This window comes from Panthera uncia, chromosome C2, assembly GCF_023721935.1.
Source record: "Panthera uncia isolate 11264 chromosome C2, Puncia_PCG_1.0, whole genome shotgun sequence".
Lineage (NCBI taxonomy): Eukaryota > Metazoa > Chordata > Mammalia > Carnivora > Felidae > Panthera > Panthera uncia.
In genome coordinates, this window is record NC_064810.1 from 8,768,311 (window position 1) to 8,794,830 (window position 26,520).

The window sequence follows — 26,520 nt, forward strand, 5'->3', positions numbered from 1 at the left end:
TTCCAATGAAACTTTATGGAAACTGAAATGTCTACGTCACATAATTTTTCTATGTCACAAAATATTCTTTGATTTTTTCCCAACTGTTTAAGGATCATTCTTAGCTTGTGGGTCACACAAAAACAGGTGGCAGGCTGGATTTGGCCCATGAGCTGTAGTTTGCCAATTCCTGTCCTAAAGCAAGAAGATGGGTGGAGATACAGTCCAGAAGCTGCAGATGGGAGACTTCTGTCAATGGGGTTCCAAACAGCCCATATTATCCACAAAAGAAAGATTTAGCACAGGGACAGCTGTTTCACCCAGACAGCCAGCTAACAACACTACCGGTCTCTTAACCCTGTTTTGACCTTTGTCTTTGCTCCCTTTATCACCTCAATCTTGAAGAGCCTGAGACATTGCAGGGGCCAGGGAAGGAAAAGAGAATCCAAGTGTAGAAATAGGACCCAACCAGTTCACTCCCTTTCCCCTCTACACGATTCTGGTCCAGAATGTGGCCCAACCTGGGAAGGGGAAGGGCCAGCCATTAAACTGAATAAGAGATTTTAAATTAGATGAGGTCACACTTTACAATACCTGAGGCTAATTGGAGTGTGTTATTATATCTGCCCAGATCCACTCGGGCATGGAAAAGAACCATTAGCAAGTAATATTTAAAGCCAGACGTAAGAAGAATAAAGTTTTCTCCATATTCAAACTACTAAATACTATCTCATTCAATAAGCCAGTTATGTAACCAAAGGACCTTTATTCAGCATGGGTAAAGAATGCTTATAGATCAATAAAAATTTCTCTAAAAGAGAACAGAAAAATGGACAAAGGATACGAATAGGTTATTTTTTGTAATGTTTCCTTCATTTTTGAGAGAGAGAGAGAGACACCCCAGCGCGCTTGAGTGCGGGGGGCGGGGGACAGAGACCAGAATCCGAAGCAGGCTCCAGGCTCTGAGCTGTCAGCATAGAGCCCAAGGCGGGGCTGTAACTCACAAACCGCGAGATCGAACGGAGCTGAAGTCAGACACTTAACCAACTGAGCCACACAGGCGTCCCACAAATAGGTTTTTTTCTTTTTAAGGAGTAAAATGTTAATAACTTTTAACTTCACAGTCAAAGAAATGTAAAGTAAACCCACGTACATTTCACACTCGTCACACAGGAAAAATTTGTTAAAGTCCAACAATACCAGGTGTGGGTAAGAATCTGGATAAATCTAAAAAAGTCACAGGGCAATGCACCATTTTTAAAGCAATGGTATTACCACCCGATTGTTCAATTTAACGAGACTAAGGTAGACATTCTCTGGCAAGAGTCACCAACCTCAAAAGAGGAGGTACACTTCCGCATATCAACACCAACTTTTTAAGGATAATCAGGCAGCGAAGCCACGCCCACATTTTAGGTGGCGAAATGTTAATTCTAGTGTGCGACCGCTCCCTACGACTTAGGACTAGTAGATACGAGAATTACTGGAGGATTTCCAAGAACGCCCCGAAACAGACACGACCGAGAGGCTACAGGAAACGGGAGAGCCCAGTGACCTGGGGATTTGGGCCCGAGGGCTTAACTGGAGGGAAGCGGCAGGAATGTGAACGAATCAGGAAGACTCGTTCCGGCTCGCTTCACCCCATCCCACTGCCTAGAGGTCAAGGCCGCCTGGCATTTCGGGCCGCGATCTGCCGCTGCCGCTCCCCCCACCCCGCTCCGGGGCGCCCCGCGGGTCCGCAGGCCAGGAGGGGTCAGGGGCCCCGCTGTCCGAGGGGCGGGCGACCCGACCACCGAGGCCTCGCCCTCGGACGACAGCTGCGAGGCAGCCAGGAGGGAGCCGGGAGGAGGGGCCGCGGCCCCGGCCCGCCCCGAAGCCGCGAAGGCAAAACAGAAACCTATCGCGGGGGAAACGGAACGCAGCCCGGCCCGCGCCGCCCGACCCTGCCCGCCGCCGAGCGGCTCCGCCGACGGGAGCGAGATGGCCGCCCCCTCCCCCGGCCCCGCCGCGGCCCCAACCGCCGCGCCGACAAGTCGCCACCGCCCACTGCCTGCCCCCCCTCGCTTGCCCGCCTGCCCGCCCTCCTGGGACACGGCCCGCTCCACCCCTCGCGGCTGCTCACCGCGCTGAGGCGGATCCCGCTGGGTGGCTGCGTCGCCATCTTGAGCGAGCTACAAAGCCAGGACCGGCCTCGGCCGCAACCCGACTGGGAGGCGGCCGGGAAGACTGCACGGCCTGCTGGGCCCACCCACTTCCGGGGCGGGGCGCGCGGCCGCCCCGCCCACCCACTTCCGCCTCGGGCACTGTGGTACGGAGAGCTGTGGGGAAGGTAAATTGAGGCTGGTTTAAACCAAGAACTGGGCTCACAGCGCCCGGCCCTGCAGGGGTAGGGCGCATGCGTGAGACGGGCGGGCGCGAACGGGTCGCCGCATTAACCGGACCTGGAGACTTGAGGGTCTGGAATTCGAAGCCTATAGCGACGTGTGCCGGGGCCCGGAGAAGCGCGCTCCAGGCGCCTGACCTGGCTGGAAGTGAATTGCGCCAAAAAAGCCATCCCGTGCCCACCTGTGTCCGTGGGATTTGAAACCTTGCTAACGAAACGTAGATTTTGTGCATACTGGAGTTGTCCTGGAAATTATCATCCTTCATCCTTATGAAAAGAGTCCTTTCTCGCATGCACATTTATTCGGTGTCGGCTTGGAGCCCAGCACCGGGCTGAGTGACGAAGATAGAGAAATGAAGAAATATAGGGTTGTTACATATTGCAGGTAAAGAGAGGGTGGAAACGGTTTTGTTTTGTTTTGTTTTGTTTCTAATATCCATTTAGGTTTTTTGCTTTTTGTTTTTCCTTTTATGTCTTTGTGCTGATTTGGGGTAAGTTTAAGCACCTGTCAGGTCTCCAACACTTGTTTTTGTTTCGCTGAATTTTTTCAGATTTTTTTCAAAAAATTGTTTAATGTTTATTTGAGGGAGAGACAGAGCGTTGAGTGGGGAGGGACAGAGAGGGAGACACAGAATACGAAGCAGGCTCCAGGCTCCAAGCTGTCAGCGCAGAGCCTGATGGCAAAGCTCACAAGCTGTGAGATCCTGACCTCAGCCAAAGTCTGATGCTCAACCGACTGAGCCACCCAGGCACCCCTAATATTTTTTTCAACTAAAAAAAAAAAAAAAGTTATCCCATTTCTCCCACCCTCTTCCCACCTATCGCGTTTTTAAATTTTTTTTTTTTAACGTTTATTTACTTTTGAGACAGAGAGAGACAGAGCATGAACGGGGGAGGGTCAGAGAGAGAGGGAGACACAGAATCCGAAGCAGGCTCCAGGCTCTGAGCGGTCAGCACAGAGCCCGACGCGGGGCTCGAACTCACGACGGTGAGATCATGACCTGAGCCGAAGTCGGACGCTTAACCAACCAAGCCACCCAGGCACCCCGCGTTTTTAAACTGTAATACATTTCCTTTGTAAAAATGCAAATCATACGGAGATATGAAACAAAATTTACTCCCAATCTCTTCACCAGAACGTATAAACAATTTGGTATACATTAGTCCAGGCTTACTGTAGACTAAATATTCCAATACAGATGGTAACCCCACCCCCACCCCCACTTACCCCAGTTCTGCTTAGGATTTGACGACTTTACCGTGGTGCGGAAATGATCCGCATTCAGTAGAAACTGTACTTGGAATTTCGAATTTTGCTCTTTTGCTGATGTGAGAATTAATAACCAGAAACCTGGGTAAAGTGGAGTGGGGGGGTTGACAGAGGGCGCTCTCCCGCCCTACCTACCGCTCCTTGTCAATTGCAGACCCAACAGGAAGAGACTGTGTTGACACTACCGGGACTTGACCTTGCTGCTTGGTACTACTTTACTATGGGGGGTGGGGGGAGAGTGGGGAAAAGAATAAAGCCTTACCTTATCTCCTACACCCCCGAAACAGCTCAGCCAAGACACCATACTTTGAACTCCCAATTTACTCCAGTGGACTTTTTAGTTTATAACAGCCTTCCCAATCTACCCATTTTCTCCTTCAGAAAGGGTACCTCTCCTTTAGTCTCTGAAATCACCTATGGCTTTGCCACAACTTGTTTGTCCCCAACTGCAGTTCTCTTTTTTTCTTAAATCAGCCCAATTTTGCCAGTAAAACAACTGGCAGTTTTTATTTTATTTTTTTTTTCTTAATTTTATTTTTTTCAACGTTTTTTATTTATTCTTGGGACAGAGAGAGACAGAGCATGAACGGGGGAGGGGCAGAGAGAGAGGGAGACACAGAATCGGAAACAGGCTCCAGGCTCCGAGCCATCAGCCCAGAGCCCGACGCGGGGCTCGAACTCACGGACCGCGAGATCGTGACCTGGCTGAAGTCGGACGCTTAACCGACTGCGCCACCCAGGCGCCCCAGTTTTTATTTTATTTTTAAGGTCAACACCGAGCTAGCGATATCCGGTTTGATTTCCCTCATGATGCTGGGTAGCAGCAAGCCGTAGTTCCCAATCAGCCATGCTATCAGAATAAACAACCCACACACTTAACAACAATTGCAACCCATAGGACCAGGCTGGTTTTCACTTTCAGTACGGTATTTAAACAAAGAGATATCCAACACTTTCTTATAAAACAGGCTCTGTATTAGATGATTTTGTCCAACTGTGGGCTAGCGTAAGTGTTCTGAACACATTTAAGGTGATTTAAGGTGAAGCCATGCTAAGCTCTGATGTTCGATATGTTTAGGTTTATTAAACGCATTTTCAACCTACGATTTTTTTTTAACGTTTATTTATTTTGAGAGAGAGTGCGAGCAGGGGAGGGGCAGAGAGAGAGAGGGAGGGAGAGAACCCCAAGCAGGCTCCAGGCTCAGTGAGCACGTCAATCTCATGACCTCGAGATCACAACCTGCGCTGAAATCTAGAGTCGGACACTTAACCGACTGAGCCACCCAGGCGCCCCCACCCTACTATATTTTCAACTTACAATGGGTTTATTGAGAGGTAGCTCCATCATAAGTAGAGGAAGATCTGAATGTATGAGGAAATGTTAAAAAAAAAAAAGTTCTGTTGTCACCCTTGCCACTCACTCATTGGGCAAATGACATAATGTGAATCGCCTAAATCAGGGTGCTAGTTACTACCCTTTGTAATGCCCTGCACTGGATAATTTCTCGGTTCCCTCCAGCTTTAAGATTGTTATGTAACAGGCTTTTTTATCAACTCTTTATTGAGAGCCTTCTTCATATCTGTCAACGTCAGGGCTCTAAGGATGCCGTGGTGAACAAAATAGCCAAGGTTTCCTCTCTTGAACTTAGGATCTCAAGACTGTGTGGGTTAAATAAATCGTGGCCCATTTGTGACTTGTGAAATCAATTTGATGAGTCTCAACTATCGTTTTGTGGGAATCCGAACAGAGTTTTAATTTACTAGTATAGTGCTGTGTCAGTCTAGGGCTGACAACTTCTTCACTTGTTACTATTATTATTATTCCAACTTCCCTTATTGATCATATGCTGTTCAGCACATTTTGAGATGAGATTAGCCTGGATTATGTGGTTGGGCCCTAGATGCAATCCCAAGGGTCTTTGTAAGACAGACACAGGGGCAACCTGGGTGGCTCAGTTAAGCGTCAGACTTTTGACTTCAGCTCAGGTCATGATCTCACAGGATTCCTGAGTTTGAGCCCTGCATCGGGCTCTCTGCTGGCAGCATGGAGCCTGCTTGAGATTCTGGTCTTTCCCTCTCTCTGCTCCTACCTCTCTCGTACTCTCTCTCTCTCAAAATAAATAAATAAACTTAAAAGAAAAAGTTATATAAAACAGGGACAGAGGGAGATGGGATCGCAGAAGGTTATTTGGCCTCTGCAGCAGAGAGAGACTTGAAGATGCTATACTGCTGATTTTGAAAAGAAGGGGTCTTGAGCCAAAGAATGCCAGGAATGAGCTCTAGAAGCTGGAAAAGGCGAGGCCACTCCATTCTAGAGCCCCCAGAGTTTGCGGAGGGAATGAAGCCCTGCAGACAGCTTGGTTTCAGCTCAGTGAAACTTATTTCAGACATCTGGCCTTCAGAACTGGAAGAGAAGAAATTTCTGTAATTTTAAGCCACTAAATTTGTGGTAATTTGTTAGGACAACTACAAGCGTAAGCAATATATTCATGTGCAAGCAAGTACTTACCTATATATACAGATTCTTGTCCCCCCCACCCCTTTTTTTTAACACAGTTGAGCACACTGTGGAATTCTACATCCTCAAGGCTTACTCATATCGAAAAAAATGTGAGGCAAACACGTACAGGCTGAACTTACACTACGTTGGTATAAAAGGGGATTTTACAGGAAAATAAATGCCCCACCACACCCCTCTGGTACTTGTATCAAACCTAAGCTTACATGGAAACCTTTATTTTTTAAAAAAAGCTGAGTTTGATGTGATTTTTTTAATGATAGAAAACTATCTTATTTGGGGAGCGCTGTAGACTGAATGTCTCCCCCCCCAAATTCATACATTGAAATCCTAACCCCCAATGAATGTATTTGGTGGAGCCTTTGAGAGGTGATTATGTCACAAAGGTGGAGCCCTCATGAATATTAGTGCCCTTATAATAAAATAGACCCGCCAGAGCTCCCTCAACTCTTGTGCAATGTGAAGACAAGGTAGGAACAACCAAGAAGGTACCTTGACCTTGAACTCTTAGCCTCCAGAACCGTGAGAAATGAATGTTTGTTGTTTAAGCCACCCAGCCTACAGTATTTTTGTAGGACTAAGTCAAAGGAAAATGGACTAGGTCAAGGAAAGAGAAATGTTTGAAGTCCATACAGGAGTTAGAATATTTGTCAAATAAAATATCTCCCTGATTTAATAAATACAGTGTGAAATCTGGTTGCTTTCACAAACCTATACAGATATGCACCTTGACTTTTACACTGAACAGTATATTTTGTAGATCCTTCCAAAACAGCCTAAAGAACTTCCTCATGTTATTTTGCAACTTCCTAACATTTTTTTTTTAAGTAATCTCTATGCCCCACATGGGGATCAAACTCATGACCCTAAGATCAAGAGTTACATGTTCTACTGACTGAGCCAGCTGGATTCCTCAATAACATTCCATTTTATTGATGTATTGTAATTTCTTTCGCCAATCCTTCCTTGTGCTGGTGGGCAAAGGTTGTCTCCAAAGTTTTGTTATTATCAATAAGACTACGGTGAATAATTTTTATGTAAGTTATACATGTATATCAGGAAAATTCCCAAAAGTAGGATTGTTGGGTCAAAAGATACACCCAATCATAGTTTTGATAGAAATTGACAAATTTCCTCCAAAGAGCTTGTACTAATTTATATTCCTTATTTGTAGAAGGGATCCTGTTTTCCCCTAATACTAATATCTGCTGAAACAGTCAGTGAATAATATTTCAGAGCAATTTTAAGTTTTTCCTTATATTGTAAGTTTGGACATCATTTGACATGTGTTAAAGCCAATTGTTTTTTCGTGTGTGTAGAACCCCCCGTTCATTTCTTTTGCCCATCTTTCTATACTTTATCTTTCAATAGGCGTTCTTTGAGTATTGGAAAAATTAGCCCTTCGTAAAAGGAGTCTTTTCAAATATGTTTCTCAGTTTGCCATTTGTCTTTTACTTTGCTTATGATTTTTGTTATGCAGAATTTTTAAAAGAAAATTCATATAGCCAAAATTATTGAACTTTCTCTTATGGCTTCTGGGATTTATATTCATCTAAAAAAGATCATTATTGGCTTATATACATGCCTTCTCTTGATTTCTTCTTGTATTTTTATGGTTTCTTCATGGTTTCAATCTTTGATCTCTTTGGAATTTATTTTGGTGAAAGATGGGAGGTATAAATCCAATTTCTTATTTTTTTCTGTTGGTTACCCAGCTATCCCAATACCATTTATCAAATAAGCCACCTGTCTTTCCCCCTATTGGTTCGAATACTACATTCTTCTATGCATTTGTGTCCATTGATGGACTTTCTATTTTATTCTATTGATCTGCTGTCCATTCCTGCACTGGTACCAATTATTTTAGCTTTATAATATGTTTCAAGACCTACTCAGTGTAGTTCTCTTCTTTACTCCTTGTATTCAGAAGATTTCTGGCTACTTTTGCCGATTTTTCCAAATAAAATTTAGGATGAGTTTATCTTGTTAAAACAAAACAAAACAAAAACCAAGTGTTGTTTCTGGGGGATTGCCTTAAATTCATAGATTAATTTAGAATTTACAACTTGATGATGTTGGGTCTTCCTCTTTAAGACCTAGTGAGCCTTTCCTTTCACTCCAAGTGTCCTTTACTCCTTCAGAAATATTTTCTTCAAGGAGTTCTTACGAAGCTTTTTTTTCCCCCTTGATATTTTATTGTTGTTGTTATTGTAAGTGGGATTTCATCTATCTCATAACTAGCCATTTAGAGATGTTGATGTCAAAAAAACTATATTGATGTATATATATGCATGTGTGTGTATAAAGATTTTATTTTCATTTTTTAAAGTTTATTTATTTATTTTGAGAAAGAGCAAGCACAAGAGAATGAGCATGAGTGGGGGAGGGACAGAGAGAGGAAGAGACAGAATCCCAAGCAAACTTCGTGCTATCAGCACAGAGCCCAATGTGGGGCTGGAACTCACAAACTGTGAGATCATGACCCGGTTGAAACCAAGACTTGGACGCTTAACTGATCGAGCCACCCAGGTGCCCCTAACGACTGTATTCTTAAGTAATTCCTACCCCCAAAGTGGGGCTCGAACCTACAACCCCAGGATCAAGTGTCACATGCTCTACTGACCGAGCTAGCCAGGCGTCCCTTGATGTATATGTATTAACTTTTTATTGAGTCTGATTGCCTTTAGGCCAGTCATGCTCCTTGACTAACCACAAGCTCCACCTCTCCCAATCATATTAGACAACTCGTCTGTTTCCTGAAGAAATTTAGATTCCTTAACAATTAGATGCTTAACCTGGCTTAGATTCAGAAACAAACGGAAAACAGTTGCAAGGGAAACCTGGAAGAATATACAATCAAGTGCTTATGAGTTAAGATAGTAGCTTTACTATAACACAAAGAGCTCTCCAACCAGTACGGTGCTGCCCAGGGCCAAGTGTTCACCCCCCACACAGTACAGCAGTGTTTTGTTGTCAAAGGGTCCGATAAGAATTGAGGACACGCTCATGGAGGATAGAAAAGGCAGCCTTCACATGTTTTTCAGGTGGGTTGGGCTGACTGTGAAGTCAGGTAGTTCAAGGACCAGCAGGGAAGAGTGGGGACAGCAAGCCAAGAAGAGTGCCCTCGGGCGCCAACACTGGGTGCTCAGTGAGACAGCAGGAGCCTCCGGGGAGTGGTTACTAAGAGGGTCTAAGTTTGGGGCCCAAAACCCACTGTTCCCTGAGCCCCCCGCTGTCTAGTCCTACAAACTACTTTATTCAAACTGGGGTTTCCTACTCTTTCTTCCTCCTCCAGCACCACCTTATCAGAAACATCAACCTTTATGTTCTTCCTTTCGTTACTGTGGACTGCCTACATATGCCAGACCCCGAAGGAACTGAAGAAGATACGGGGTCTCTCTCTTCCACAAAAGGGGCGCCTGCCTCGCAGCCAGCGATGGGCTATGACATTAGTAGGTGCTCTAATAGGGCTGCCCTGTGACAAAGTGCCTCACTGTGTCTGAGGAGCTGCAGAAAGAAGCAAGACTGAGGAATTCGGATCTCAAAGACTGGCTCCCATATGTTTGTTACATAAACAATTTGAGTGGGACGTGTCGGGTGAAGGAAAAGAGTATCACGCAGCTCGAACAACATAGAAAAGATATGCAAGAGATTAAAATGCTGAGTGGTTCGGGGAGACAGAAGAGACAGACGGGAGGCCTCCAGGTCCCAGGGATTAAATTCCCACCTCCCCTCTGCTTCTGGTTGACTTTGTGGGGGAAACCCAGGATGAGACAGACACTGTTCATCGCGTAAGGGAAACCCTGGCTTAGACCCTCTTCCGCGCCCTCCCTTTAAACTCACAGTAATTTTGGTTTTGTGTTAGAATTTTTATTGGGGTAACATACACAGCACATAAAATTTGCCATTTTCACCCTTTTTCAGCGTACAATACAGTGACATTGATTACGCACACATTGTGGTGTCGCCATCACACATCTCCAGAACTTTCTCATCTTTCCAAACTGAAACACTGTACCCATTAGACACGAACTCCCCATCCCCCTCTCCCAGCCCCCGGTATCCACCCTTCTACTTTGTGTCTATGAATTCGGCTACTTCAGGTCCCTCACGCAAGTGGAGTTATCCATTTGTCCTTCTGCGACTGGTTTACGTATCCTAATGTCCTCAAGGTTCATCCATGCTGTAGCATGTGTGAGAATTCCCTTCCTTTTTGAGACTGAATGATATTCTGTTGTGTGGATAGACCACATCTTGTTTAGCCATTCATCTGTCGATGGACATTTGGGCCATTTCCACCTGTTGGCTATTGTGGATAGTGCTGCCATAAACGTAGGTGTACAAATATCTGAGACCCCAGGGGCACCTGGGGGGCTCAGTCGGATGGGTGTCCGACTTCAGCTCGGGTCATGACTCACGGTTCATGGGTTCACACATGAACCACTCGTGCTTGCTTGCTCTCTCTGTCAAAAATAAACAGTAAAATAAATAAATTAAAAAAAATCTGAGACTCTGTTTTCAGTTCTTTTTTTAAAAAAAATTTTTAAAATATTTATTCATTTTTGAGAGTGAGAGAAACAGAGCATGAGCAGGGGAGGGGCAGAGGGAGAGGGAGACACAGAATCGGAAGCAGGCTCTGAGCTGTCAGGACAGGGCCCGACGCCGGGCTTGAACTTACGGACTCGAGATCATGACCTGAGCTGAAGTCAGACGCTTAACCAACTGAGCCACCCAGGCGCCCCTGGTTTTATTTCTTTTTAGTGAAATTGCTAGATCATCTGGTAATTCTATTTTTAACTCTTTGAGGAACTACCTTACTCCTCTCCTAGACCCACAGTATTTAAAAAAATTTTTTAGTGTTTATTTACTTTTCAGAGAGAGAGAGAGAGAGAGGCAGCATGTGAGCGGGCAAGGGGCAGAGAGAGGGAGACACAGAGTCCGAAGCAGGGTCCAGGCTCTGAGCCGTCAGCACAGAGCCCGACGTGGGGCTCCGACTCACAGACCGTGAGATCATGACCTCAGCCGAAGTCGGACGCTTAACCGACTGAGCCACCCAGGCGCCCCTAGACCCATAGTATTTTAAAATGTATTTCCTTTCCCATTGGTTTAAAGGTGGACTTACTTGATTTCGATGGAGAACCGCTTGGAAGGAGCTACCTATATAGGATGAGAAGTAACCAAACAAGTTCAGCCTTGCTGGCTTCCTCCTGGTTTCCACGTCATACTTACGAAGAAATTGCTCTGAAAACTAGCGTGTCTCCCAAGAATGATCCAGGAAGCACCGGTGACAAAAATAACTTGTTACACATGCAGATTCCTGAATGTCACCCTTTCTACTGACTCAGACTCTCTGGGGAGGAGGCTAGGCATCCTGCAAGTTTGCAAGCTCTCCGGGTGGTCCTCGTGCACATGCAGGTGGGAGGACCCGCGCGAAGCATAGTTCCTCTGCTGGATTCTAACCGTAACTGACAGATTTCTACCCTCAGGATACCCCTATCCAGCCTGCAAAATGCTTGCAGGGGTCCTCTTCACTCTGAACTTCAGAGACAGCACCAAGTCCGCTTGGAGAGGATGCAATGGCGTGGAATGATTACTGCGCGACGTAACAAAACACATACACATGATCACGCACACAGGGTACTAACTCGACCCTCACGAGCCCAGTTGCTCCTTCAGGTAGAACGTGGAGACTCCTCAGCGTGCCCTTGGCTCATCCGCGTTCGGCTCCTAATCGTATTCTCTTCGAAGGTGTTGACTTTGCACGTTCATTGGTTTATGTGTCTCACCGAACTGCAAGTAATACCCGCTAGCAGGCATTGTCTTAACACCAAAGCATTTTATTGCAATGACACAGAACCTGTCTGGGTAGTTCAAAACTTTTAAGTTCCACCTTCCTTAACTACTTTGGCAAACCTAGCCATTTCTCCTAATTTAACCGCGCATAATGTACAAATACTGGAAAACAAGGCATGTTCTCCTCTAAAAACAGATCTCGCCACACTTTCAAAGCTAGGCGCTACTTTCTCTGTGCTTCGGCCCTAGCATGAGCTGGTTTTGCAGGAAGTCATACATGGGCGGGGTGGTTTCAGAAACTTGTCTTCCACACATTACGGAACAACAGTAGCCACCATGGGGATTTCCTGTCTAATTTTCTCAGCACTGGGGTGGAGAAAAGGGCTCTAAGAGGGAGACAGATCTGGGTTCCGTTTCCTAGCTCTGCTGGCCTTGTAGAATGGGGTAAGCCTCTACTTCCCAAGGGGGTGGGAAGAGAGAATGTGATGCCCGGGAGGCGCCTGGCACCGTGCCTGGCCCCTGGAAAGCACTCTGGTTACAGGGATCGTTTCATCCGCACGCACGGGCCACCCTCCCACCGACACTGCCCGCGGCTGTGTGTGTTCAAACCCGCTCTGTTAGAGCACCAGTCTGTTCTCCTTGGCTACCGCCGCTCCTGGCAAGTCCCACCTCTCCCAGCACACTCCCTGCCCTCAGTGCAGTGGCTGAGGGCTGGACGCGGAGCATCTCCACCGGGAGGAATGGAGGCAGAGCAGTTGGCTCCACAGTGTGGTGAAGGGCCTCGGTTCCAAAGTAAGAAGAAAATACGGAACCGCTAACCCTGCTTCTGCTCATCTTACCGATATTGGGGTGGGCACAGGCTTCCTTTTCACTGAGGGGTGCAAATCTGTTCACAGATCACAGAAATGGTTAGTTGCCGGAACCCTAAGATGCAGTTGCATTCGATATTCCCATTTTATAGATGAGAAAACCGAGGCACAAGTTTTGCTCACGCTAGTATGTGGGGAAGCTGAACACCACACCCAGGCGAGCCGACCTCACAGCTTATAACCCCAACTACTACGGTATTCACGAACTAAAGATTTAATTTTTTTTTTAAGTTTTACTTATTTTTGAGACAGAGAGAGACAGAGCATGAACGGGGGAGGGGCGGAGAGAGAGGGAGACACAGAATCGGAAGCAGGCTCCAGGCTCCGAGCCGTCAGCCCAGAGCCCGACGCGGGGCTCGAACTCGCGGACCGCGAGATCGTGACCCGAGCTGAAGTCGGACGCTTAACCGACTGCGCCACCCAGGTGCCCCACGAACTAAAGATTTAAACGTGCATCACGTTGATAAGACTTCCTTAGTGTTCCATGATGTACTATGGAATTCCTTTTAAGATTTCCATTTAATAAATAAGGATTCACTCACACACACACGTTCAGAGACCATTAAGCTGTTTTAGATACTAGAGAGAAAAACAATCAACAAAATTTGTAAATCTAAGCACAGATGGCATAATAGCTCCCGATGATGTAAGTTACTAGTTTTGTAAATTCTGAGGTATGAACATGTGCATGCCCTTGAGGTTAACTATTGATCGGCATACGGTTATCGCCTCACAGTCTGAATTACAGCAAACTCACAGAACTTACATAGAAATTATAGCTCTACGCTTCGGTATTTAAAGCTCTAGTCACCAAGCTTGCAGATGTTCTTAGAGATACCCCTTACACGCACAAACCCATCATTTTCATTTAATTCTTAACACATATTTGTATGACTACTCCTATTTCCAGTGGTGAGCTTGAATTCTTATTTTGAGCCCTTATGTAGGTAATCGGGTGGTTCTGTCCTCCCCAGATCCCGTACTGGGGCTCTTGACACAAATTGCTTCTACACTGCACACAGGCTAGGAACTAGTAGGATGTTACGGGAAACTTAACCGACGATGTTGGTTAATTCCAAACCGATCCCTGGCGTGCAGAAAGGATGGGCAGGAGAGCACGCATTAGGCCAGTGTGCATCATCTGGCCTGGAAGCCGACTTCATGCGATGCTCTGGAGGCTGAAAGGGGGACATGAGGTAGGCAAGTCTGGAAGGCAAACCATGCTCCCTGGCAGAGAGTTCAGGCTCCCGCGGCCGAGCCAGGATTCTAAATAGGGTAGCTGGCTTAAGACAGAGAAGCTCGGCAGGAGTGGGGTGACCCCCTGCCAGGAGAGAGGAGTCTGTGCTTAGGAAGGGATTATTTTAATGAACAGTGAGGTCTACAAAGTGGTAAAGAGATCCCAGAAAGGACAAAGGAAAAGGGAAGAGTTGAGAGTCCGTTTCTCTGACAGAAGCTTCAGGCATTAAAGGCTCCATGACTACATCGACGGATTTATGTTAAATGGAAAGTGCTGGCAAGGCACGTCATGGTACATAACTAAGGTTACAGCTGTCAGAGTTCTGAAAACTATGTATTTCTTTCAAAGCTGGATGCACTGTGATTTTAATGCGTGATTTATCTTAAAGTTTATTTATTTATAAACTTTACAACCAACACGGGGCTCAAACTCACAACCCCAAGATCAAGAGTCGCACATTCTTCTGATTGAGACAGCCAGGCATCCCCCCCTTTTAAAAAAATGTTTATTTTTTGAGAGCGAGAGAGAAACAGCGAGTGAGCGAGCGTGTGCATGCGAGCAGGGATAGGGGCAGAGAGAGAAAGAGAGAGGGACAGAATCTGAAGCAGGCTCCAGGTTCTGAGCTGTCAGCACACAGCCCGATGCCAGGCTCGAACTCACGGACCTCACCATCACGATCTGAGCTGAAGTCGGTGGCTCAGCTGACTGAGCCACCCAAGTGCCCCAGCCGGGTGTCCCTTAATATGTGATTTTAACGAGCAAGAGTTAAATACGTTGAGATATCTTCAAGCCCTCACCACTGCTGAACAGTCAATGGTAATGGGCAATTATTATTTTCAGAAAACAATGTATTTTGGCTTTAAAATGTGGTACCAAAATAAACATTTTAAAGGACATATGTGTGAGGGATTAAGAGTAATACGCCACAAGTGTAAACTTTTAGAGAAATATACCGAGACAGCCCAAATAGCTGCATCAACAAAGAAAACAACTCTTCATTGCCTTCATGCTTCATATTATGAATTTTGTGCTTGCATTAGATGATACATTAACTTTATTTTCTTTACATAAATTGCAGACGAAACATACAATCAGATCCAAATATATTACAAGGCATTTAGGGAGGTGTGTTTTGTTGCCCAACAGAAAATTATCTGAAATCTACCTTCAAAATCGAAATTGGCTTGTTTAAAAAGCACTATCCTTGGCTCCTTTCTCGTTTAGAACGCACGTATCCTGGTTGTCACTGACGTATCGGTAAATGGATTAAACAAATCCTGTCTGATGGGGCTAACATTCCAGATGTTCCAAAAAATCATACTCAACACATTCTTCTAGCTGTTGCAAGACCCTCGGGCTATCTGTGACCGGGAACTCTAAGACTGGAGGTCCTTGGGTGTCGGCAGACAGCTTACTCTGGGTTTTAAAAGCACGATTTAGAGTCTGGAAGAATGGCATCAATTGCCTAATGCTGGAAACAGAATGTTGGCGCAGCAGAGGGAACTCATTCTTTGCGCTGATCTCATCAGAGCTGCCAATTTCCTGCAAAAACAAAAGCACCGCATAAGGATGATAAGGCTTTGTTAAGGGTCAGAGGTGCGGGCCAAGGACATGTGGGCGGCAAATCTAAGCGATGGGTTCTCTGGGGACCACTCATCGTCAGCACTGGTGGCAGTTTCCCAAAAAATTCAAACGCGAGGTCTTCAACCGACGTTTCCCGCCGGGATTTCACCCCAGCCCCTCCCCTCTCCCCGAGACCCCTATTCTTCCTGCAGGGCCTTCCTCGCCTAATAAACCGACTCGGTGCGAAACCTCTTCCCCGTGATTGTGGTTCTCCGGGAGGCGCACCTCAGCATGTGGGCAGAGAAAGTGACGTGCCAATGAGGAAATAAAGATGGGATTTTGACCACCTCCGAGTTTTAACACTCAGACCAAAGCACTTCTGAAAACTATTCGGTCATTAAAATCAAGTGGCACGTGACGGGCTTCTCTCGCGGCCCTCGCTGCCTAGCCTTTCTCCCCTCCGCCACAAACACTGACTGTGAAAAGGAAGACGCTTACCCCATATTTTAACTTTAGAAGTTCTAGAATCCTAACAGTGTGGGGTTTGCATTCTTGGTGATTCTCCTCTAGGTCTGACAGGAAGGCAGGGACCTCCGTGTCCACTTCTGGGACAAATGCCCACCTGTAACTGGATGAAAACAATCCGAGGTCAGGCGTGCTGGCTCAGAGCTCAGTTCGAAAAAGATTTTTCAACAGGTTTATGGAGAAATAATTCACATACCATATAGTACGCCCATCTGAAGTACATAATTGAATTAGCTTTTAGTTTATTCACAGAATTGTTTATCCACCACCATAATCAATTTTAGGATATTTTTTTCATCACCCAAAAAAAATACCCACTCCCTCTAGCTATCGCCCCTCAACCCCTTACATCCCCTCAATCTATTTTCTGCCTCTACATATTTTCTTATTTGAAAATATATTTGGCATTTCATAGAAACAGAATCATGCAATATGTGGTGCTTTGTGACTGGCTCCTTTCGCTTAACATAACACGGTCAAGGTTCATCCATGTTGGAGGACACGTCAGTATTTCTTTTCTTTTCTTTTTTTTTTTTTGCTGAATGTTTCATCGTATGGATACACCAATGTTATTTACCCTCTCGTACATTCGTGGACTTTAGATTTCCTCCACCTTTCATGAGTAACGCAGCTATGCATAATCACATACATCAGAACCCACTTTTAAAAAAACTTTCCTTTTTGGAGCAGTTTTAGGTTTGCAACACAGTTGAGCAGGAAGTACGTACAGAGGCTTCCCGTGTGCCCCCAGCCTCCTCTCCACGCAATGCCTTCCCCGCTATCAATACCCCACCGGAGCGGTACGTTTGTTATAATCAGTGAAATGACATGAATTTGTGTTATCATCCAAGGCCAGAGTTCACTTCAGGGTGCACTCTTGGTGGTGTGCATTCTATGGCTTTGAATAAATGTATAATGACATGTATCCGTCATCAAGGTACCAAATAAAGTAGTTTCAGTGTTCTAAAAATCCTCTGTGCTCTGACTCCCTGTCTTGCAATCCCTGACAATCTTTTTTGACTGTCTCCATAGTTTTGCCTTTTCCAGAGTATCACAGAGTTGGAATCATACTATTTCAAGCCATTTCAGATTGGCTTCTTTCACTTTGTAATATGCTGTTAAAAAGAACCCACATTTTAACCACAGACATTTCTACGTGATAACTCTTTCTTTAGAGGGGGCAGGACAGAGAGAAGTGGCATCTGGGGCCAGGCATGAAATTAAATGTATGAGCAGCTGTGTTAAGCCTACAGGAAATGTAAGCCAATAGGGGCAAAGTGAAGTGGAGACTGCGTGTTCCACTTATTAACAACAAACAGACGAAGAAATCTACGCAAATGCAGTGAGGACCACCAGTCCGGGACTCTCGTTTTACGAGCATTCGGTAGCAAAACTACCTAAACGCGTATACACCGCAGAAACCCAGCCATCAACACTACTGTGAGGCAAATCCAGAAAACCACAGGTATTGTAAGCACTCTGACATCTGGTATTCTGAGGAGGCTCGTGGGCCACCAGAAACCCCTACGGCGGCTTCTCCCACCCTGTACAGAACAAGGGAAAGTGCTCATGAGGAAAGTCACCAATTCAAGGAGGGCACACGGGCTTATCTGACTTACATTTGAAACAACGGCATCTTGTCAGGCGGAAAAGAAAGTGCTGTGTCCAAGAATTTGCAAGCTGACAAATATAAGATGAGCTCACTCTGGGCTATCTCCCCCAGGGAGGGCCCGTTGCCATCAGCAACTGAAACTTTTGTTCTGTTGATTTTGTTGCTGTTCCTAAAAATTTGCAAAGAAGCTCTTGTTACAAATTCATTCACGTATGCTGTAGCCCATTTACCTATGCAATGTCCCTAAGAAGGGTTTTTCCGTTTTTCCGTTTAAGAACAGTTGAGGGTTGGCTCAGCTGGTTAAGCGTCTGACTCTGGCTCAACTCAGGTCATGATCTCACAGTTCGTGAGTTCAAGCTTCATATCGGGCTCTGTGCTGACAGCTCAGAGCCTGGAGCCTGCTTTGGATTCTGTGTCTCCCTCTCTCTTTGTCTCTCTCCTGCTTATGTTCTGTCTCTGTTAATAAAACATTAAAAAGAAAAAAAAAAGAATGGTCAAATGGCTGGTCTCTTCACAAGTATTTCAAGAAAATAATATTGAGTATTTGGGGGTGCCTGGGTGGCTCAGTTGAGTGCTGACTCCGGCTCAGGTCATGATCTCGTGGTTTGTGGGTTCAAGCCCCACGATGGGCTCTGTGCTGACAGCTCGCAGCCTGGAGCCTGCTTCAGATTCTGTGTCTCCCTCTCTCTCTGCCCCTCCCCTGCTCATTCTCTCTCTCACTCTCGCAACATAAACATGAAAAAATTTTTTTAAATGATAATATTGAGTGTTACATAATCCTACATCACAAAGTGATGTCCGCTCACATGTGTACATAGAACTCATACAGCTTACCTCAATAATTCGTCATCCTCTTTCAGATCTTCTTCAAGCTGTATGAATGTCTGAATCTTAAAAAGAAAACATAATTCAATTTACTATTGGAGAGGGGTTAAACCTAGCTTAATGTTTAAGATTTATATGTCCATAAAAAAGAGCAAATAAAGCAAGAGACTCGGCAAAAAGAACCTGAAGAATAGGAAAAACTACTTGCTAACCAAGTATCTGATAAAGGGTTAATATCCAAGATGTATTTAAAAAAACTCACACAACTCAATAACAAAAAAGCCAGTAACTTAAAAATGGGCCAAGGACCCGAATAGGTATTTTCCCAAAGGGGATACCATGGCCAACAGGTACAGATGCAAAGATGCTCAACATCACTGACCATCAGGGAAATGCAAAGTAAAACCCCGGTGAGGAATCACCTTACACCTGTTAGAAGGGCAAGCGGCAGAAAGACAAGAGACAACAAGTGCTGGTGAGGCTGTGGGGCAAATGGAACCCTCGGCCACCGCTGGTGGGCATGTACATTGGGACAGCCACTCCGGAACGCAGTAGGGAGGTTCTCCAAATAATTAAAACTAGAACTACTATACGATCCAGCAATTCCACTTCTGGGAATATACCAGAAGGAACGCAAATGCTAGGTTCAGGAGATGCACGTCCACCCATGTCCACTGCAGCACTATTTACAACAGCCAAGACAAGGAAACGTCCTAACTGTCTACTGACGGATGAATGGATAGAGGAAATGTTGTATATGTGCATACAGTAAAATACGATTCGGCTATAAAAAAGGAAGGAAATCCGGCTGTTTGGAGCAACGTGGAAGACCTTGGCAGTATTATGATAAGTGAAGTCAGTCAGACAAATATTGTATAATCTAGTTTATACGTGGAATCGTAAAAAATCAAAACGAAACCAAATTCACAGAAAAAGAAATCAGATTTGTGGTTACCACAGACAGGAGATGTGGGGGAGGGGAAATTGGATGAAGGCGGTCAAAAAGTACGAACTTCCATTACAAGATAAAGAAGTATTAGGGATGTCACATACAACATGACGACAGTTAACACTGCTGGAGGGCATATATGAAGTAGTTAAGGCAAATCTTAAGAGTCCTTATCACAAGTTCTTATCACATTTTTTCTTTCTCGATTTTCTTTTTCTGTCTATAGGAGATGATGGATGTTAGCCAAACTCACGGTGGTCCTCATCTCCCAATGTTAGTCAGATCACTTTGTACACCTAAGGTTATATTATACTGTATGCCAATTATGTCTCAGAACTAGAATAAAAGTTTAAAAAGCAGACAGTATCAAACAATACAAATGAGTGTGAACAAGCTGACAGTTAAAAAAAGGTCAAATATAATTACAGAAGATAACATATTCTCTATTTGGCCAAGAGCCATGTGCTATCAACTTGAAAATTTTCAGATGAAATTAGATATAGATGAAATAGTATATTAGTCCTGAAAAGGGAATTTTGAAAACATTCCTAAATATCTATTCAGAATCTTATGACATATCCTCATGAGTAATTTATAACTAAATGTGGGTAAGGAAAAAGAATTAAATGCGTGGAGTATTTCGGAAATGCTGCTCTTAAAAGCCTATCCACAAACTTCTAGTGCTTTCCGAGATTAATGTTGTTAATAGCCCTCTAAACAGCATTCAGCTTTCCACTTTAAATATTTCTATATGAGGCACGGCTTCAAAGAAACCCACAACATAAGTACAGGGGGCCTATTATGGAAATCTAGTATCAGTGAACGTGAACATCTGGCTAGTAAGTTCTTCAGCTGAAATTTGAAGGATTTAGGACAGATAATTTTTCATTAGGAAGCTTCGGTTACATGGATTCATGGAATGGTAGGTCATGGTATGTGATGGATGTGATGGTAATGTTTTCAGGGATGGGTGTAAACTCTATAATTTAGAATTTAAAGGATTAATCTTCAGATTAGGTAATTCATGTCACCATAAAGTATAGCCTGCCAGTAGCTCTGAAACATGATAACCTGACCTCTTCCCTCTAATTTGATTTTGACTTCACATGAGATAGCATCTCCAACTCATATATTTGGTTATCCACTTATCTAAACAGGATCTGAATCTTTTCTCCCTAGAGGCTCTCGATCTAACGGAGCTTACCTAGAAACTTTTCTGACTGCAGGTGAAGGCAGAGAATAACTCAGAGGTTTTATGTTTTTTATTTTTATTTTTATTTATTTTTTTATTTTAGAGAGAGAGGGAGAGTGTGCGAGCTGGGGAGAGAAGCAGAGGGAGAGAGAATCTCAAGCAGGCTCCATGCTCAGTGTGGAGCTAGACACGGGCTCAATCCCACAACCCCGGGATCATGACCTGAGCCAAAATCAAGAGTTGGAGACTCAACTGAGCGTCCAGGCGCCCCACGTGTTCCTTGAATTTTACCTTCTTTACTTGTCCAACAGTGGCCAGTTTGTAATGTGTAGTTATTCACTGTGCCTTAAAGTTTTATACTTTGTTTATTCAAACTATAAAATTCCCCAGAGCTACATTAAATGGTTCTATCTTTAAAAATTCTGTATTTAGGGGCGCCTGGGTGGCTCAGTCCGTTAAGCCTCCGACTTCAGCTCGGGTCACGATCTCGCGGTCCGTGGGTTCGAGCCCCGCGTCGGGCTCTGGGCTGACGGCTCGGAGCCTGGAGCCTGCTTCCGATTCTGTGTCTCCCTCTCTCTCTGCCCCTCCCCCGTTCGTGCTCTGTCTCTCTCTGTCTCAAAAATAAATAAACGTTAAAAAAAAAAAAAAATTCTGTATTTAACCAAGAGCTGACTACATGCTACCAACCTGATTGAAAATTTTGTAGATCAAATAAAAAGGAAATTTTGCAGATAAAATTAAGATATATTTGGAATAGTTGCGGCGCCTGGGTGGCTCAGTCAGTTGAACGTCTGACTTTGGCTCAGGTCATGATCTCGTGGTTCACAAGTTCGAGCCCCTTGTCAGGCTCAGTGCTGACAGCTCAGAGCCTGGAGCCTACTTTGAATCTAGTCTCCCTCTCTCTCTGCCCTTCCCCTGCGCTCGCTCGCTCTCTCTCTTTCTCAAAACCAAATAAACATTTAAAAAAATTGAGATATATATGAAATATTATTCCTGAAAAAGCATTTTAAAAAGCATCAACTCCGCTTTCAAGAGTTAAGGTATTTGTACTTACTAATTCAGAGACCATTATTGGCCACAATGAAGTCAAATGTTGGGGAGATATTCTTAGCAGCAAAACTCTGAAAAAAAGAAACATCTGAGCAGCAACTGTGGATGTCTGTCCAACTCTGAGATTGTCTGTCAGGCGTTCTAAGGAAAGAAGATTTTAAAGACGTCACACAAATATGCAGTTTGGGGTTTCTCATTAGACAAAGAAAAAGCACAAAGCTGTAATTGCTTTGGCATTTAACGACAACGCAGCCTAAGTGATGCGTGTTGGGAGTCTGTTTCTGCCCCTCTCGCTGACCTCCAGCCCTCTTCTCTGTGAAGTGAAGCAGGCCGTGGCCTTCGTTGAAGGAAGTGAACCAAGCAGCCCTTTACCGCCCTGCCACAGCTGACCAGAGGGACACCAACTTCTGGCTGAAACCAGAAATCCGTCAGATGGCCAGTGGCCACCGCATTTTGTTCAGAGAACACGAAATACAAGACACAAGAACCACAGACGGTCCTCGGGGAGTGACGGAGCTACACGATCACAGAGGTTAGCCGGCAGCTGACGCCACATTCTGGGAGTGAAGGGTGAGAAGTGCAGGGGGTGAACAAAAGAGCTGTTTTCGGTGAACTTTTTCATGGCCATGATAAAAACGTTAATTCCTGCAGGAACAAAAGGTGTGAGTTCCTCCAGCCCCTCACAGTCTTCCCCACTTCTCCACTGAAATAACTGTAGAATATGATTCCCCTGCCCCCCCCCCCCATTTAAGGTTTCTTAGAAACGTAACAAATTGTTACAGCAAACAGCCAGATAATGGTTCATGCCAGTTAAGATTTATTTGTAGTATCTCAGTAATAAACTCTTGATGTGAGCTACCTTAAGTGGGTTTTTATTTCTTGCTTTTAAAAGTACTCTTGGGAGGGGCGCCTGGGTGGTTCAGCTGGTAGAGCTTGAGACTCTTGGTTTTGGCTCAGGTCATGATCTCGAGGTTGTAAGATCGGGCTCTGTGCTGAGCCTGGAGCCTGCGTAGGATTCCCTCTCTCTGTCTCTGCCCTCCCCTGCTCATGCCGTCTCTGTCTCTCTTAAAATAAATAAAATTGAGAGAGACAGGGGAGGGGCAGAGAGAGAGGGAGACCCAGAATCCAAAGCAGGCTCCAGGTTCCCAGCTGTCAGCACAGAGCCTGATGTGGGGCTCGAACCCACGAGCAGTGAGATCGTGACCGGAGCCGAAATCGGGTGCTTAACCAACTGAGCCACCCAGGCACCCCTCAAAATAAACAAATAAACTTAAAAAAAAACTTTTAACCAGGGGTGCCTGCCTGGCTCAGTCAATAGGGCATGTGACTCTTGATCTTGGGGTTGTGAGTTTCAGCCCCAAATTGGGTATAGAGATTACTTAAATAAATAAAACCATAAAAAAAACAAAAAAAAAAAACAACAAAAAAAAAAACAAAAAAACTTTCCACCAAATGAAGGATCAAGCATAGCTCAGACACTTGACAGATAGACTGGCATTAAAAAAAAAATTTTTTTTTTTTTTTAAGTAACCTCTACACACAACATGGGGCTTGAACTCACAACCCTGATGTTAATTAAGAGTAGCACGTTCTACCGACTGAGCCAGCCAGGTGCCCCAGGTTAGCATTTTTGAAGAGGGCTTTGTTTCTGGTTCTGGATGAGATGGAGTAAATATATTACATCCTATTTTTCTAACTGCAATTAAAAAAAAAAAAAAACAACTAAAACCTTGAGTAAAAATACATTGACTATCAGAAAACTGGAACATGAAGGAAAGGCAGCAGGATGGGCTAGGATCCTTTGGACTTAAGCAATGACCTGAAGGTGAATTTGCTAGGGTTTTTAAATCTTTTATTTAAATTTATTTTATTCTGGCCTGGACACCTGAGGAGAACATAAGCTGGAATGCCAAAGTTTCAACCTGAACGAGAAAAGATAAGAAAAGACACCAGTGCAGAGAGGATATGGAGGTTGGGATTATCAGGAAAGGATTTTAAAGATGTGGTCTAAAAATATCCCAATGATCAATTATGGACATTCGAAACACATGAAAAATAGAAACTGTCACCAAAGAAATAAGAGATACAAAGAAGAGACAAATGGAAATTTGAGAACTAAAAAATAAATCCGTAAAATCGAAAAGCTCACTGAGGGGCTCAACAGCAGAACGGAATGGACAAAAGAAAGAGGGAAGTTGAAGACAGAATTCATGGGAATTATTGGAACTGAACAAAAGAAAGAAAAAAGGTCTGGGGGTGGGGGGAAGCAAGCAGTCTCAGGGACCAGAGGGACAACAAAACGTCTAGCATTTGTGTCACTGGAGTCTCCCCCCAAAAAAGGAAAAAGAGTACGGGTTGGAAAAATAATTGAAGAAATAATGACTGACAACTTTCCAAATTTGGTGAAAGACGTAGAAGTCTACAGACAAGAAGCCGAGTGAGCTCTGAGAGGGATAAAACCAAGGAAATCCAGTTCAGTCACATAATAAAACTTCTGAAAACTGAAGCTACAGAAAAAACCTTGACAGTGGTCAGAAGGGAAAGCTACATGACAGCGGTCCCCCAGCTTCTCCACGTTCTGCTTCCCGAGGCCTCACTCAGCCGCGGTCCAGAAGCACACGATCCTTCTGACACGCAGTCAGAAGGTCAACAGCAGCCTCACATTACACGTCACAGTGCCTGCGTCTCTCACCTCGCTTCAGCTCACTATGGAGGCACTTTACCACCTCCCATCATCACAAGGGTGAGGACAGAACAGCAAGATATTCTGAGAGAGAGAGAGAGAGAGAGAGAGAGAGAGAGAGAGAGAGAGACCACATTCATGCAACTTTCACTAGGTATACTGTTACAACTGTTGCATTTTCTTGTTGTTGCTAATCTCTCGTTGTGCCTAATTTACGAATTAAGCTTTATCTTAGGTACCTACATAAGGACAAAAACCACAGTACAAGTAGTATTTGGAACTATCCATGGTTTCAGGAGTCCACCGGGGGTCTTAGAATGTATCCCCTGTGGAAAAGGGAGACCACTGTACCGAAAAAGGAACAATAACTTGAAGGAGAGCAGATTTCCCTCAGAAACCACGGAGTCACAAAGAAGCGGCACATTTTCCAAGCGCGGAAAGAAAAGAACTTCACCCCAGAACTCCATTTCCAGTGAAAACGTCCTTCTGGAATGAAGGTGGAAGGAAAAAACCCAACCCAGACCAAGAAGAAGGAAGACAGTCTCCGTGGAAAACGGAGAAAACTTGCAGCCAGCAGATCTGCGCTCCAAGAATGTCTAACAGATGTTCTTCAGACAGAAGAGGAACGGTAACGGCAGGAAGCGTGAAACAGCAAGACAAAGAAGCGACAGAAAGGGTAAATCCGTGAGTAAAAATGATGTTATCTTTTGAAATTACGCGGGACAGTGGAAGTGGCTTCGGAGGTGGACTATGCCATGTGAGACGCCACCACAGGGGAAGCTGGACGTACGGTACACAGGACACTCGCTGTTTGTGCGGCTGCCTCTGAGTCTTAACCCATTTCAAGACAGAAAGTATTACGGAAGAAGTGGTTTGCACACACAGGGCCCGTTTCCTGTTGGTGCTCCGAATAAAAGCTAAACTCATGAGATTCTTCTTTAGCCACGATGATCTGTTGCAGAATCACTAACATTCTTCAATTCTAACATTCCTTCCTCAGCTGAGTGATAAAACCTTAGAAATCTAAGGAGCTTCTGCGAGCAGAGAGCGGGAGGGCCCGAGACAGTCCCCGCCCCACCGTTCCAGGTCGTGGGACCCTGTGCAGGCCGGCCACCTAATCTAGCCGCGCTCTGTCTCCCATCTGTGAAACCGGAGCAGTCCCCTACTCCACCCCCCTCCCAGGGCACCTACTCAAGACCACAGCCTATCACCGGGAACCAAAGGGCTCAGGTTTCAGGCCTGGTTTTGCCGGTCATGGCAACACAACTTTAGGCAGGTGCTACTCTCTCTGAGCAGCAGTATCCTGATGTAAAAATAGAGCTAATACATACAGGACAAGGAGGGAGACTTAAAAGGTGGGACAGCCTCCAACGGACCTGGGAAGGGCCAAAGTCACCCAGCCTGAAGGGTACAGTGTTGCCACTAGATCCTTCTGATGCCCCTAGTCAGGGCCTTTGTCGGGGGTGGTCTCCTCTCACCTGAGACAAACAACTTTTTGCCCCTTAAAAAAAAAAAAAAAATCCTTGGTTTGGGCTTATCTACAGCTTCTTTTGTGATCAATGTAAAATTTATGTCCCTCTGCGCCAAGCTGTACAGAGCCACTCAGTTCTACACCCTGTGCACACCGACCTCCTCCAGGGCTCCTTGATGGTGCCATCAGTCAGGGGAAAGGGACTCCAGGGTGTATCCCGGGGGAGAAATGTTAGAAATTCCTGACTAATTTTAGATTAGGCCTGAACTATTTACCATGGCATGCAAGTTAGAAGCTTCTGGATGTATCTCTTCTCCTGACTTGGGCATCATTGCTCCTTGGGGGCCAGTCAAGTGTCCCAAGACTATCAGAGAATGCTCTGAATTCTATCACCCCTGCCTCACAGAGGCTGCGTCTATCAACAGTCTTGGGGACAATGACAGTAAAGTGGAAAATGCTTTGTAAACTGTCAGTTAACAAAATATGAAATGGGGTAAAAATGCCCATGTTTAAAAACATGGATCATTATTTAAAATGCAGCATTTGAGCTATGCAAAATGGAGGGTATATGGGGAAATCCTTGCTTCTCTAAGGGCCCCCA

The 26,520-nt window shown here is 45.0% G+C and overlaps 3 protein-coding genes across 6 annotated transcripts in view; 1 reads left to right on the forward strand and 2 right to left on the reverse strand.

Annotated features, from left to right (window-relative positions):
- The window catches only part of MORC3 (MORC family CW-type zinc finger 3), a 44,417-nt gene extending 42,230 nt beyond the window's left edge, over window positions 1-2,187 (reverse strand). The window contains exon 1 of the mRNA XM_049627897.1: window positions 2,102-2,187. Coding sequence (XP_049483854.1) covers window positions 2,102-2,140 — 39 coding nt within the window. The 5' untranslated portion in view covers window positions 2,141-2,187. The remainder of the gene's footprint in view (window positions 1-2,101) is intronic.
- Window positions 1,382-10,593, forward strand: LOC125920754 (basic salivary proline-rich protein 3-like). Its single transcript, XM_049627900.1, has 2 exons — window positions 1,382-2,747; window positions 9,446-10,593. The coding sequence occupies exon 1, from the start codon at window positions 1,404-1,406 to the stop codon at window positions 2,310-2,312; it is 909 nt and encodes a 302-aa protein (XP_049483857.1). The 5' UTR covers window positions 1,382-1,403; the 3' UTR covers window positions 2,313-2,747; window positions 9,446-10,593.
- Window positions 10,594-15,085: 4,492 nt separating this feature from the next.
- Window positions 15,086-26,520, reverse strand: part of DOP1B (DOP1 leucine zipper like protein B) — a 103,632-nt gene continuing 92,197 nt past the window's right edge. For 3 of the 4 annotated variants that reach the window (XM_049627893.1, XM_049627892.1, XM_049627894.1), the window contains 5 exons: window positions 21,770-21,906; window positions 18,584-18,639; window positions 17,757-17,918; window positions 16,111-16,240; window positions 15,086-15,591 (listed from right to left, as the gene is read on the reverse strand). In XM_049627893.1, the coding sequence (XP_049483850.1) occupies window positions 15,340-15,591; window positions 16,111-16,240; window positions 17,757-17,918; window positions 18,584-18,639; window positions 21,770-21,906 (737 nt within the window). In that variant the 3' untranslated portion in view covers window positions 15,086-15,339. Of the gene's footprint in view, window positions 15,592-16,110; window positions 16,241-17,756; window positions 17,919-18,583; window positions 18,640-21,769; window positions 21,907-26,520 lie in introns of those variants that run through there. The other variant, XR_007457183.1, reaches the window with a different exon arrangement.